Source organism: Phalacrocorax aristotelis, chromosome 3 (genome assembly GCF_949628215.1).
Source record: "Phalacrocorax aristotelis chromosome 3, bGulAri2.1, whole genome shotgun sequence".
NCBI lineage: Eukaryota > Metazoa > Chordata > Aves > Suliformes > Phalacrocoracidae > Phalacrocorax > Phalacrocorax aristotelis.
The window spans coordinates 105,061,498-105,075,130 of record NC_134278.1 but is presented as its reverse complement, the minus strand read 5'-3'; the positions used below and the strand labels follow the sequence as shown (position 1 = coordinate 105,075,130).

Sequence of the window (13,633 nt, the reverse complement as noted above, 5' to 3'; positions counted from 1 at the left end):
AATATTTTGGTACAAAGCTTAGAAACAATTAAGAGGGACAAAAAATATTTAACTTACTTTTCTCCAAGCTGTGATCCTGGAGAAAATGGCATTTCAGAGTCGGGGATCCATAATTCATGGTTCTGCCACAAACAAGTAAAGAGGAAAAGCAGATTTTTTTATTACCTTTGTATTAACATTTTGTATTTCCACTCAGAGCACCAGGGGGAAATGATCTGCTTCATAACATATCAAAATCACAACAACATCATACTCAAGTGACAGGCTAGCTTACGTGAAATAAATGTCTTGAGTGTCAATCACTCATATAAATAAGGAAGCAGTAGTATTATTAGGTAGGTTTGTGTTAGCAAAAATGGAAACAAGCTTGTATTACCTGAGAAAATGCTATAAAGGAAATCAGAAATTCTGACAAAATAGAAAATATTTGCAGACCTCATTCAAATAGCACAGCTTTTTCTTTAAAGGAATGTGCAAAATACTTTTGTGTCTTTGAAAGAAAACTTAGAAAACCCGATTGATATTGATATTATCTTTTGCTGTAGATTATTGAATGGGAATAGGAGCTTCTCTTGATAATGTTGTGAAATGAAAGTTTTGGCAGTTGGAGCAAGGAACAGAATAGTCCCAGCTAGCACGGGGCTAGCACAAATCATGCCTGTGGTGCCCAGGCTGAGCTGTATAGAAATTCAACACAGATTCTGTAAAGGGATGAGCAGGCCAAGGAATCTTACAAAAATCTCTCTATCATGCATGGCTTTGGCTACTGTTAAGCATCCCTTACTTTTAAAAGCAATAAAATTTACTAAATTAATCCCCCATTCATCTTAAAAATCCAGGTGACTAATGGAGTGCAACTTCCAGAGTCTTGTACAGCATACTAGAGTACTGACTGTAGGCTGAGTGATTAGCACTTTGCCTGGATGATTCTGGGCTCTTAAGTTATTATTTGGACAGAGTGAAAGGCTGTAAATCAATTAAAAGCTGAAATGACCGTCTGAAATGTTAAGAGTGCAACAAGATGTCAGTCAGGTAGGAAAAAGCTCTCCTTTCAGAAGAACAGGTTTGTGTTGGAATACACTGTTTTTCACATCGCGTAACGCCTCATTTGCATTTCTCAGAGAGACCAGTTATTTCAGCTGTTCCTCTTTACTCGCAGAAGTCTGTTGACCCTATTTAGCCACACATCATAGATTTCTCAATTGCAATCTTAGTGACTTCTCACAAGATGATTTCATTTTTTTGTTTTGCTCTTAACATATATTCGCCAAGGCAAATGTTTCCACTATCCATCTCATTTCCACACAACCAGGACAACTTTTGTGTATTAACAGTGGGCTCCATTCTTGTTCTTTATAACAAACTGCACACCCCAACCTCAACTGGCTGCTGAGAAAAGTGGTCTGAATGTGGTCTTGCATGGGCATCTTCTAAAAACCTGAAAGATTAAAAGCACAGTTAAAGCAGTTATGCTTAAAACGATGTCTCTGAAAGGTAAATTACTTAACTTTTAGCACTGATGTATAAACAAACTGAGTAAATACCTGTGCAACTCTCTTTTCTTTTCATTATTGCCATCTGCTGATTTAACTGATGGTCTGCCAGGGGAGGAGCGCTTTTTATGCGGAGGAGGATTATAATACCGATGTTTTACAAGAAAAGATTGGTGTGATGTCTTTAAGATTTGAGGGGTAAAATGCTGATTCATTTCTGTGAAGTAACTTGAATGTTTGTCAAGGAGGTCCCCGGAATATGTTTTATTAAAAGAGTTTTGAAATGCCACCTTCCTGTTGCAGCTGCCTAAATGCATGTGAGACGGCAGAAATGGTGAAGCAGATGATCTGTCTGTACTAGAGTTGTGAACAGGAGTCTGAGACAAAGCATGTTGAGCAGTATTTTGGATAGTCTTTCTTGCAGTAGGAGCTGGCATCAGAGTCCTTGAAGTGAGCTTCTGAAAAGATACAGAGGGGGGGTGCTCTCTCTTTGTCCTGGAACAGTTGTTCCGACCAGACATCAAATACAGGTGACCATTTTCCAACAGTAACCACCTCACCTCTAAGTTAAAGAAAAAAATAACTGACAGAAAAACTGCAAAAGCAATTTGCTGAAGATGGTGTCTCCTACAAATGGATTCCCACAGGAGAAATTTTAGGACAGTGTTTGCAAATTTTCTCAAGTGGTCTAAATGACCTGCCGAGCTTCGGGAACTGCAGTTAGGCGTCAGGCCAATCTGCCACTGTGCTAGAACTAGTTAATGAGTCCCTTTTCTAGTTTCTTTTTCCTTCCTTCTCTTTGCAGGGTCAGGGTTGCTAATAACAAGCAGTCTTTGGAAATTACAGAAATTCCATTTTGCTTGCCAGGGCCTGCAGCGGGAGAACAGGAGGTTTTTTCCTCCTTGGATGTTGTACGTTCTCATCTATGGAACCTATGTCTCACTAGCAATCTTACAGCCCTCTTCAATGGCATCCTCTATTCTCTCTCCTTGTATGCCTATGCAAGTGTGAGCATGACTCCATCTCATGAGTTTGAAGTCAAACAGAATCACTTATCCTCATAAATACCATAGATGAAATTGTGGGCTATCATTTTGCTATTTGTCTCTGGGAGCAAGATTTTACAAATCAAAATAATGCATGTTTGAATTGGATGACATTCTTTATAAACAGTATCATTGGTAATCTAGCGGTAAACCCACTATAATCCTCAACAAATAGGAAGTTTTACGATCCAAATATAGTCTGCTGAGGAATTTTTGCCCCAGAGAGACTCTGGACTATGGCAGAATGAAACGTTTTGCAAGACTTTGTCTATTGAAGTGAGGTCCATTGGCAGAACTTGGTGAAGAACAGGCCTACTCACAGTAGCATGAGGTTGTACAGTTTCTGTTATCTGGCAGAATATATAGAATTAGGATTAATTACTTTAGGGTCTTGCTTTTACCAGTAAATATCATTCTGAAATTCAGAGGATACTGTAAAACAATATCAAGTTATTGCATTATATTCAGTGAGAATACTAAGAAAATAATTGGGATTTAGTTCTCTTGAAAACATTGTGCACAGTAATAATCTTAATAGGAATGTTATCACACACATCTGCAAATTTTTCAATAAATTCACTCAATTTTTTTTTCCTGGGTATCCACGTAATACTTTGTAAAAAATTCTATTTCTATTTGCCAAAGGAGCAAAGAGACGGCATGTAGGTTTGTGAGTGGCATGTGCACATTCATGCTGTCAGTGCCAGGACACATTTTAGTCATGTACATGTAGTCATGACACGGCTACCTGTCATTGTAGGCCATGTAGGATTAGCAAGAGTTAGATGAGAGGACAGCTGCCAGCTGGCAAAACTGAGAGTCAAATATTATCTCTGTTTGACTAGACGATAAAAAGCCACACTGAATAAACCTGCGCTTAACTGCTGTGTTGCAGCCACTCCCCAGCACTTCTAAGTACCAAGCTAACTAAGGGGAAACTTGTCTCTTTCATGCGACTTGGTGCTGCCTGTGTGACAGGTCCTACGCTGTCAGAATGTCACGTACCTTCTGCTGGCTTGGAGAAACACTTCTGGAGTTGAACGGTGAGGCAGAACGACCATGTACAGGATCCTCCTTGTATTTCTCAAGGGCTTGAATTAGTCTGTCTCTTTTCTGCTGATCCTTGTCTGTACATGTAAATATGTAAACACAACCCTTTCCAGTTTAATCAATGCTTAAGCCATAGAGTATCACTCTTCACTCTTCTTTTTGCCACTAAAGACTCTTCTGTCTCCTCCTCTTAATACCAAGTAGCAGACAGAGAAGACAGTCACTCCACTTTTTACAGTAGGTGCTTGCTGCTTCCGTGCTCAGCACACATTCGAATTTGAAATAAATGCAACCCAGGACTCTGTTACATCACTCACACAGTGAGTAATGAGCTACTGGAGGGATAAGAGAATACAGCAACATTTTGTTTCCACCTTCTGCACACTCTTTCCCCTATCCTAGATAGGAGCTGAAGCAATCGAGTAAAGATTCAAGCCTATGTACTAAGAGTTGAGTGGCCAAAGTCAGGCTGCCGCTGTGGTCTGTGCAGACTGTAAGGCTGAGAAAGTGCACTTTCCATATCAAACTCAGGCTGCCAAGAGTAGGGTGACACTTCTGCCAGCACCCCATACACAAAAAGGACAGAAACAGACCTAGTCCTTTGGATCTTCAAATCTCACTGAAAATATGCAAGTGGAAGTAGGAATATTATTAACTTAAGCATTAGTATTATAGTTCATATAATATATATTCTATATTAAGTATTATATAGAACAATAGGAAAAATATAGAGGAATAAGAAAAGGATATGAGTTACCCAAGACCACAGAGGCCCACAGGGGCATATTCATGGATAATGCAAAGCCTCTCACAATTCACCATCTTTTGCAGAACCTCACTTTTAGCAATGCAAACAAGAATGATTCATAACCAAAATTTTCAACCCTTTTTACCTGCTGTGTTGCTTCCAAGCATAGCTCTGAGAAAAGGGACCACTTTGTAGGTGGTGTTTAAAAAATAATAGCCCAGCAGTTCTAGCTGAAACTAAGGATTCACACACAAAATATCGAAGTGAGGTCCACTGAGGTTCCACAAGCTGCAAATGGCTCTTTTGGGTTGAAAATGCAGCTCCGTCAGAATTCCCTTGCCCTCTGGAGCTCTGTCACATGGTGGCACATGCCAGTGCTGCCAGGCAGGCCAGCAGAAAGATGTGCTCTGCTGCTTCCCCTCTGGGTGCAGCTGCAGAGACCTCACAAACAGGCAATTCTAGAGGGCTAGCAAGGCTTCAGGCAGGTTGGTGAAATGTGGCTTACGGCCATGTGATGTTACTGTATATAATATTGACTTATTCATGACAAAATGCGTGACTGGTTCTTGATTAGCCTAAGGCCCCCTTAGGCTGCTATTGTGGCAATGTGCTAGAACTTACGCTCACAGTATGCTGCAAATTTTTTGCTAATAAGAAGCAACTCCTCCTCCAAAGTGATGTAATTGCAGTGTGTCTCACTAGTAATGTGACAGAATAATACTTGAAACCTGGCAAAGCAGCACTTACTGCAGATTTTGTTTTGAGGAGGAGATGCATTGACCTGAATTTAGTATTGTACATTTCTGAATTAGCAGAAGGGCTACAGGGTTTTTGTTAGTCTTAAAGTAATATTTCTTTTGGAAAAAGAATAGCTGAGACTTTTTCTGTCTTTTTTTTGTTTGTTTTGTTTTTTATTAAAAACACTTAGATACCGCAGCTAAATGGTTGGCAACCTCTATATGGCTGGCTCTTGTTTGGGGCACACCATCTCTTGACAATTCCCCTGAAAGGTGGCCTCAAGGCTGTGGCCTAGTCATTGAAAAAACACAGATTTCACTAACAGCTAAAACCGATATATAGTCTCCAGAGGCATGTAATCTGGCTTTCCAGTCTTGCATGGACATGAGTTCATAGCATCATCCTATTAAGAAAAACATGTTGACAATGCTAAATCCTATTTGGATGGCTGGGAAGCAGGATTATACAACTCACTGGAACAAATAACAAAACGTACTTGCTCAATCGCATTCATGCAGAGATTAATACCTTCCCCTTTTATCTAGGTTTGTACAGTGCCCAATCAAAGCACCCCCCAATTCTGATTAAAGACTTTGCATGCTGCAGACATATGAAAAACAACAGACAAGGCAGCTTGCCGTAGTGTCTGTGCAACAGTACTGCCAGTCACGATACCTGGCTTCTTTCATGGCAGTGCAAATGCCTTGTGAGGCCTTGGGGAAAAAGTGACATCCATGCCTCCCCACAGTTCTGCGTGTGCCGTCTGTCTGCACGCAGGTGAGGCAGGACAACTACTGTCTACGCAAGGTGTGGCTGAACCTTCATCAAGCTTTGCCAACAACAAGAAAATGAAATGTTCCAGGTCAAAGAGCCACAGGTTTTAAACAGACTTTGTCTAGTATTTCACTGATATTTTTACTATAAATATGGGTTACATGTATGCCACATGGCATTAAGCCTATTCAGATAAGTATTATTCCACTGCATTATAGTTTTATGTTTTCAGTAGTTAGCAAAAGCTCCTGGGCCAGAATGCCTCCTAGCAACTCTCCTTCACCCCTACCCTAATAAGTTTCATTGCCCAGACTGTCAGGTTTTGTATGTGCCTCAGCCACGTGAGGCGGACTGAGGGGTCCTGCAGCATATTCTGGTTTGCTGACACGTCTCTTAATGGATTTACTTGCCTCACCACCTTCTAGCCCTGCTCTCTCCAATTACTCTTTTCTCACTGCTATTTTTTCTCATTCATGTTTTCCCCTACACCCTTCTCAGGCTTCAGGGTCTCACCTGCTCCCAGTGCCCATCGGCTGCTGGTAATGCTCCAGGTTGCTTTCTTTCTAAGCCTCTCCCCTCCTACACTTGCCCTCCTAAAATGACCTCACCCCGTGGTGACCTGGCATGCTGCCCAGATGTGTGAATGAAGGGGCTAAGACTGGAAGTCATTCTTAAGTTTTCATGTCACATTGTTGGCTTTCACATGTACTCCTTACAGTTCTGTTTGAAAGTCAGCTGCGACCATGCCATACCGAGCAGCCTGGCCCAGCCACGTGGACTGCTCATCAGCAGGAGCAACATAAGGAGAAAAGGATCACTTGACCATTCTGCCTTTCTCCAAATACTTTGTAATAACAACTTGTAATGACAGAGTATGGAAAAGAAAATAACATGTGAACTTCTCATCCCAAACAATAGGTGTTTGGGTTTTTTTTCTTTTTCTTTTAGAAAAGCAAAAATTAGACATCCCTTGCCTTCTGATCTCATGTCCTAGCTGAAGTGTTTAAGAACAGGCTGTAGTTTGTGGTTAAATACATAACTGGGAATAATTAATTAGGGCAGAGGGGGCAAGGCTTCACCTATAGAAGCATATCATGACTCAGTGTCTCACCTGAATCCTCTTACATGGCATGACTATTTTTATTCCTGCCAGTACCTCTTGACTACCTCTTTGTTGCTTCTCAGGGAACAGAATCATGCGGTATGGCCAGTGCAGCAGTTTAGGCAAATGTTTTCAACAGTCTTTCTGTTAAGCTCATTTATTTGCTAATTTATCATCCTTCCTGCTGTGGCAGGCATTAATTTATCAGTGCTATTGTACAATTTCACTGGTACTTGTACTGGTATCTGGTACTTGTCAATGCAACTAAAGTACAGAAAATAAGAGTGATTTAGTTGAAATTTGGTCCTTTAAAAAACACATGAAGATTCAGATACTATAGCCCCTTCTCTGTTTTCCTAGCAGTTCTTGTTGCTTGCCAGTTAATAAAACATCTTGTCTCTCCTTTGCTGCTGCGTGAAAGGGCCCATGTACAGAATGAGCAAAACCAAACTTACTCGACACAGTAGAAGCATTTTAGCTGATAACATTGGTCAATCAGAATGAAACAAACTAAAACTTTTTTTTTTTTTTAATCTAGTGCCTTTCAGTTCTACTTATCTTTATCTTAAATAGCGCGAAGAGCCGGCAAAGACCTTAGACTGATTGCACAGCTGCCTCCTTAAACAGAAGGTTATTTTCAGGTCTAAGACAGAACATTATGGCCCAAGTATGAACATGGGATATAAAGCCGGAACAGGTTTCCCCTAAGTTGTTTACCAGATGTTACAAAACTCAGTGATTATAGTTAGAAATAGAATCCACACCTTGGCTCATGCCTTCATTTTTGGCTCGCAGTGGGAATTCTGGTTTAATTCCCACCAAGTATTTTAAAAGAGTTGGCTGATGTTTAACTCCTGATGAGTTTTGAAACAACAAGGAAGCTTTCAAAGGACTGTTGGGGCAAAAAAAGAGCAAAAGTGGTAAATGAACTCCAGGCCTGTCAGACTATCAGTCCTGAGCATAACAAGTGAATGGCTGTTACAAGACTTGGGTAAAGTAAATATAAGCAACGCCAATCAAAAAGGTTTTTTAAAAAAATCACCATGCCAACTTTATAAAAAAAAAAAAGGGAGATTTTGATTGTGGCTGGGTGGAATAAAGGTGTTGGTTTAAAAGACTTCTGTAAGCTCCCTGGCTTTGTTCTGCATGACATTTTGACTAAGAAATTAGTACACTACAAAATTACATGTGTTTACAAAATGGCTAACTGGCCGATCTGAAAAGGTAATTAGAAGTGAGGACTCCTTGCAAGGCAGGTGTTTCTAATGCAAGGATAATTTCTGATATTATTAGATTATTTCTTTCAGTTATCTGAAAGAAAACATAAAATCATTCCTCATAAGGCTCGAACAAGTACAGTTGGAGAATTCGTGAATTATAAAGGCATGGTTTACTGTAACAAAATCACTCATGAGGTAGATGTAGGCAAGCAGTATACTTTTCAGCACGGATAATGGAACATCTCCGTTCAGAAAAAGCACGCTTTTAATTAAAGGAGGTGAATCTTATCTGGGAATCAGTGTCACTGAAAAACATTTGTACCTTCTCCTAGACAAACAACTGCCTGTAATTTCCCACAGCGACAGTGTAAGTACAGTGAGCCTTTACTACAGTTTCCTTTAACAGGTGGATGGCTGCTGCTGGAATTACATATCCTGCTCTGACACTTTACTGCTCAAGAAGCATTTATAAATTGGGAAGGGTGAAGAGAAGATCCATCAGAATGATGAAATCTGGAAAACGCTCTTCATCATGACAGATTTAAGGAGCTGAATGTACTTAGTTCCTCAAAAAGATGGTTAAGAAGTAACTATTCAAGCATAAAAGCATGTATAGACAGAACAGAAATTAAGTAATATAGTTTGTCAAGCAAAGATTTACCAAGACTGGACAAATTACTCTTAAAAGAAAGGCATATGTTCCTCATGGCAAGATAAGTTAGCCTTTGATACAGTTTAATGAGAAGTGGGATGTAAATAAATAAGGTTTAGGCATACTTCTAAACTCTTCCCCTCAACTCTGTAAAACAGCAATGAGCAGAGAGAAGACTTAGGGAGAAAACAGGCTATGGAACCACAACAGTTTACTCTTGCTGTGAGCAGGAAACTCTGAAGTATGTGTCAGTCATCATGGATCACCTATCAATTTCTCTGAAATTTCATTTTTTTCTCAATTTTTGATGTTTTTGTTAACTGATGTAATCCCAGGTACAAAGGGGTACAAGAACAGTTACTCATGATGTTCACATCTATGGGCCAAATACAGCAGTCTGCACTGGTAATGGTTTGTCTGGTGTGGGGACCACTTATTCTGGCATTTCAGAGCAAACAAGATCATTCCTCCAGCAGAAACCAGTGGTGAGGCTCAAGTGCTTAGATTTGATTTCAGATACTCTTCGCACTACTAGCTATCATTATGAAGAGCCTATGTCGTTACATTAATCTACAGCATGTGGGTGTTTTTTAAGTCCCAAGCTCTGGTTCAGCATTATTTGTTTTCATCAATATTTAAATGCTGCAATACTATAAAGTGAGTGGATAACAACACTTTTATAGGGGAAGAAAAGTGTCTGAAATGCCAGATATACTCAGGAAACACTGCTAAGTGATACTGCCTGTTGTTGTTTGCCATGTTGTTTTCCAATCCTGTGCCAAATTCTGCACATTTTGCTAATGTAGGTGCCCACGCTGACATTAACAAGAACTTCCCCTGGAGGAAGGCAAAAAGGAATCAGTTCTCCATAACAAACTAACCAATCCAGCAGTTCTGAACTGCTTGAAATCTTTGGCTGTAACCCATGTCTGCTGTGACTGGTTCTGCCTCACTAACAAAATCATGACAGGACTTGACACAATTCCATCATAGACTGGATTAAAATAAAGAAAGAACACACTCTCCTCTCTTATTCAAGCAAAAAGATTTTGGCATTTGTTTTACTTACATAGGGGAAGTAGTCAATTTTTCTATTAGTGAGTATAAATAAGATATATTCAAAAGGTGAGAATCATAGAATCATAGAACCGTTAAGGTTGGAAAAGACCCTTAAGATCATTGAGTCCAACCGCTAACCTATCACTGCCAAGTCCACCACTAAACCATATCCTCAGGCACCACATCTACCCTTCTTTTAAATACCTCCAGGGATGGAGACTCCACCACCTCCCTGGGCAGCCTGTTCCAATGCCTGACAACCCTTTTGGTGAAGAAGTTTTTTCTAATGTCCAACCTAAACTTCCCCTGGTGCAGCTTGAGGCCATTTCCTCTCGTCCTATCGCTTGTTACTAGGGAGAAGAGACCGACCCCCGCCTTGCTACAACCTCTTTTCAGGTAGTTGTAGAGCACGACAAGGTCTCCCCTCAGCCTCCTCTTCTCCAGATTAAACAATCCCAGCTCCCTCAGCCGTTCCTCATAAGACTTGCTCTCTAGGCCCTTCACCAACTTCGTTGCCCTTCTTTGGACACGCTGCAGCACCTCAATGTCCTTCTTGTCATGACGGGCCCAAAACTGCACACAGTACTCAAGGTGCGGCCTCACCAGTGCCGAGTACAGGGGCACGATCACCTCCCTGCTCCTGCTGGCCACATTATTCCTGATACAAGCCAGGATGCTGTTGGCCTTCTTTGGCGCCTGAGCACGCTGCCGGCTCATGTTCAGCCAGCTGTCAACCAACACCCGCAGATCCTTTTCCTCCAGGCAGCTCTCCAGCCACTCCTCCTCAAGCCTGTAGCGTTGCATGGGATGGTTGTGACCCAAGTGCAGGACCCGGCACTTGGCCTTGTTGAATCTCATACCGTTGGCTCCGGCCCAACGATCCAGCCTGTCCAGGTCCCTCTGTAGGGCCTTCCTGCCCTCCAGCAGATCGACACTTCCACCCAGCTTGGTGACATCTGCAAACTTACTGAGGGTGCGCTCAATCCCCTCATCCAGATCATCAATGAAGACATTGAACAGGACTGGCCCCAACACTGAGCCCTGGGGAACACCACTCGTGACCGGCCGCCAACTGGATTTGACTCCATTCACCACCACTCTCTGGGCTCGGCTGTCCAGACAGTTTTTAACCCAGTGCAGAGTGCACTTGTCCAAGCCACGAGCAGCCAGCTTCTCCAGGAGAATGCTGTGGGAGACAGTCTCAAAGGCCTTACTAAAGTCCAAGCAGACAACGTCCACAGCCTTCCCCTCATCCACTAAGCGGGTCACCTTATAATAGAAGGAGACCAGGTTAGTGAGGCAAGACCTTCTTTTCATAAACCCATGCTGGCTGACCCTAATCCCCTGGGTGTCCCACACATGCTGCGTAACGGCATTCAAGATGATCTGCTCCATGACCTCTCCCGGCATCGAGGTCAGGCTGACAGGCCTGTAGTTCCCCAGCTCCTCCTTCCGACCCTTCTTGTAGAGGGGTGTCACATTCGCCAGTTTCCAGTCGTCTGGGACCTCTCTGGTTGACCAGGACTGCTGATACATGATGGAGAGCGGCTTGGCGAGCTCCTCTGCCAGCTCCCTCAGTATCCTTGGGTGGATCCCATCCGGCCCCATGGACTTGTGAACATCCAGGTGAAGGAGTAGGTCAGTGACTGCCACCTCTCCAACAACTGGGACTTCATTCTGCATACTAGCTCCATCTCCCAGCACAGGGGCCTGACAACCCCGAGGATGACCAGTCTGACTATTAAAGACTGAGGCAAAGAAAGCATTAAGTACCTCAGCCTTCTCCTCATCTTTCCTGGCAAGGTTACTTCCGAACCCAACAAAGGAGGGAGATTCTCCCTGGCCCTCCTTTGTCACTGATGTATTTGTAAAAACATCTTTTGTTATCTTTAACGGAGGCGGCCAGTTTAAGTTCCAGCTGGGCCTTCGCCTTCCTAATCTTTTCCCTGCATGACCTCACAACATCTTTGTAGTCCTCCTGAGTCACCTGCCCCTTCTTCCAAAGGCTGTAAGCTCACCTTTTTTTTCTGGAGTTCCAGCCAAAGCTCACTATTCAGCCAAGCCGGTCTTCTCCCCCGCCTGCTCGACTTACGGCACATGGGGACGGCCTGGTCCTGTGCCTTTGAGACTTCCTTCTTTAATAACATCCAGCCTTCCTGGACTCCTTTGCCCTTCAGGACTGCCTCCCAAGGGATCTGTTAACCAGACACCTTAACAATCCAAAGTCTGCCCTTCTGAAGTGCAGGGTAGCCGTTTTGCTGACCCCCTTCCTTACTTCTCCAAGAACAGACAACTCTATCACGTCATGGTCGCTGAGCCCAAGACAGCCTCCGACCACCACATCACCCACCAGGCCTTCTCTGTTTGAAAACAGCAGGTCCAGCGGGGCACCTCCCCTGGTTGGCTCCCTTACCAGCTGCATCAGGAAGTTCTCTCCCACACACTCCAGGAACCTCCGAGACTGCTTCCTCTCTGCTGTGCTGTATTTCCAGCAGATATCTGGTAAATTGGCTAGAGATTGTGAGACTTCAGCCAACTGCTTGTAGAGTACTTCATCAGTCTCCTCATCCTGGTTGGGTGGTCTATAACAGACTCCCACCAGGATGTCTCCCGTATTGGCCTTCCCCCTGATCCTTACCCATACACACTCAACCTTACCATTACCGTCATTGAGTTCTAGACAGTTAAAACACTCTCTAACATACGAGGCTACCCCTCCACCTCTCCTTCCTTGCCTGTCCCTTCTAAAGAGCTTGTAGCCATCCATTGCAGCGCTCCAGTTGTGTGAGTCATCCCACCATGTTTCCATGATGGTGACCACATCATAGTTGCCCTGGCGCGCGATGGCTTCCAGCTCCTCCTGTTTATTACCCATGCTGCATGCATTGGTGTAAATGCACTTCAGCTGATCTATTGATCTCTTTTCCAACACAGGTATGGCACCCCTAGACTCATTCCTAGCAAGCCTGGTTTTATCCCCTTCCTCCTTCGTAGCTAGTTTAATGCCCTCTCAACGAGGCCTGCTAAATTCTGAGGTTCACAGCTCTGTAACTACCACCTGTGATTAACCTCTAAGTATTCACAATTTCTTGCATAAGCAAATAAGAGCAAACTCTGACACTTAAAAACATTTTTCTGATATAGTACATTTCTGATACAAAAGGCGAGGTCTCCCTCCCTCGTGGCAGTGCAGATTTACAACGGTAATTTACACTGTGCAAAGGTGGCCCGAGAGAAGGATGCATCCAGCATCATTGCTATTGATTTTTTAAGATTCTAAAAATTGGTAAAATCTGTTTAGCCAAGCTTCAAAATTTCATCTGTTACCTGAAGCCAAGAGGCAGCAGGTGGAGGGATGCTCAGTTGTCAACTCTGCTTTATGCCAGGGAGCAATGAAGAACTTTTTCTAGAAGTTCTATTACTTTGGAAAAAAAAATCCTGTAGCTAACTCACTCGTTATTTGAACTGATTCTATATTTTGTGGTGAAAAGACATTGCTGGTAAAGCCAGAATTAGAAGTCATAACATCTGCCTGCAGATCACTGATGGGAATGTACAAGCCTCTAGAGGGATAGCGGCACTTTTTTTATTCTGACACTGTCCGGAGTTAGTCAAGGAGGAAAGGAATTCTAGAAGAAGCTAGAAGAGTACAAGAGAAATGTCAAGATGCTTCATCCTATTTAAAGTACTGACTGATTGCTGACTTGTGCTGCTTTCTCCTTTGGCAGAGGAGTAGAAATGCAAAGTTGAA

The 13,633-nt window shown here is 42.7% G+C and overlaps 1 protein-coding gene across 1 annotated transcript in view; it reads right to left on the bottom strand.

Moving 5' to 3' along the window:
- The window catches only part of LOC142055232 (spermatogenesis-associated protein 7 homolog), a 43,782-nt gene that overhangs the window by 16,476 nt on the left and 13,673 nt on the right, over positions 1–13,633 (bottom strand). The window contains exons 4-7 of the mRNA XM_075088903.1: positions 3,545–3,666; positions 1,545–1,951; positions 1,378–1,438; positions 58–122 (exon numbers count right to left, since the gene is read on the bottom strand). Coding sequence (XP_074945004.1) covers positions 58–122; positions 1,378–1,438; positions 1,545–1,951; positions 3,545–3,666 — 655 coding nt within the window. The remainder of the gene's footprint in view (positions 1–57; positions 123–1,377; positions 1,439–1,544; positions 1,952–3,544; positions 3,667–13,633) is intronic.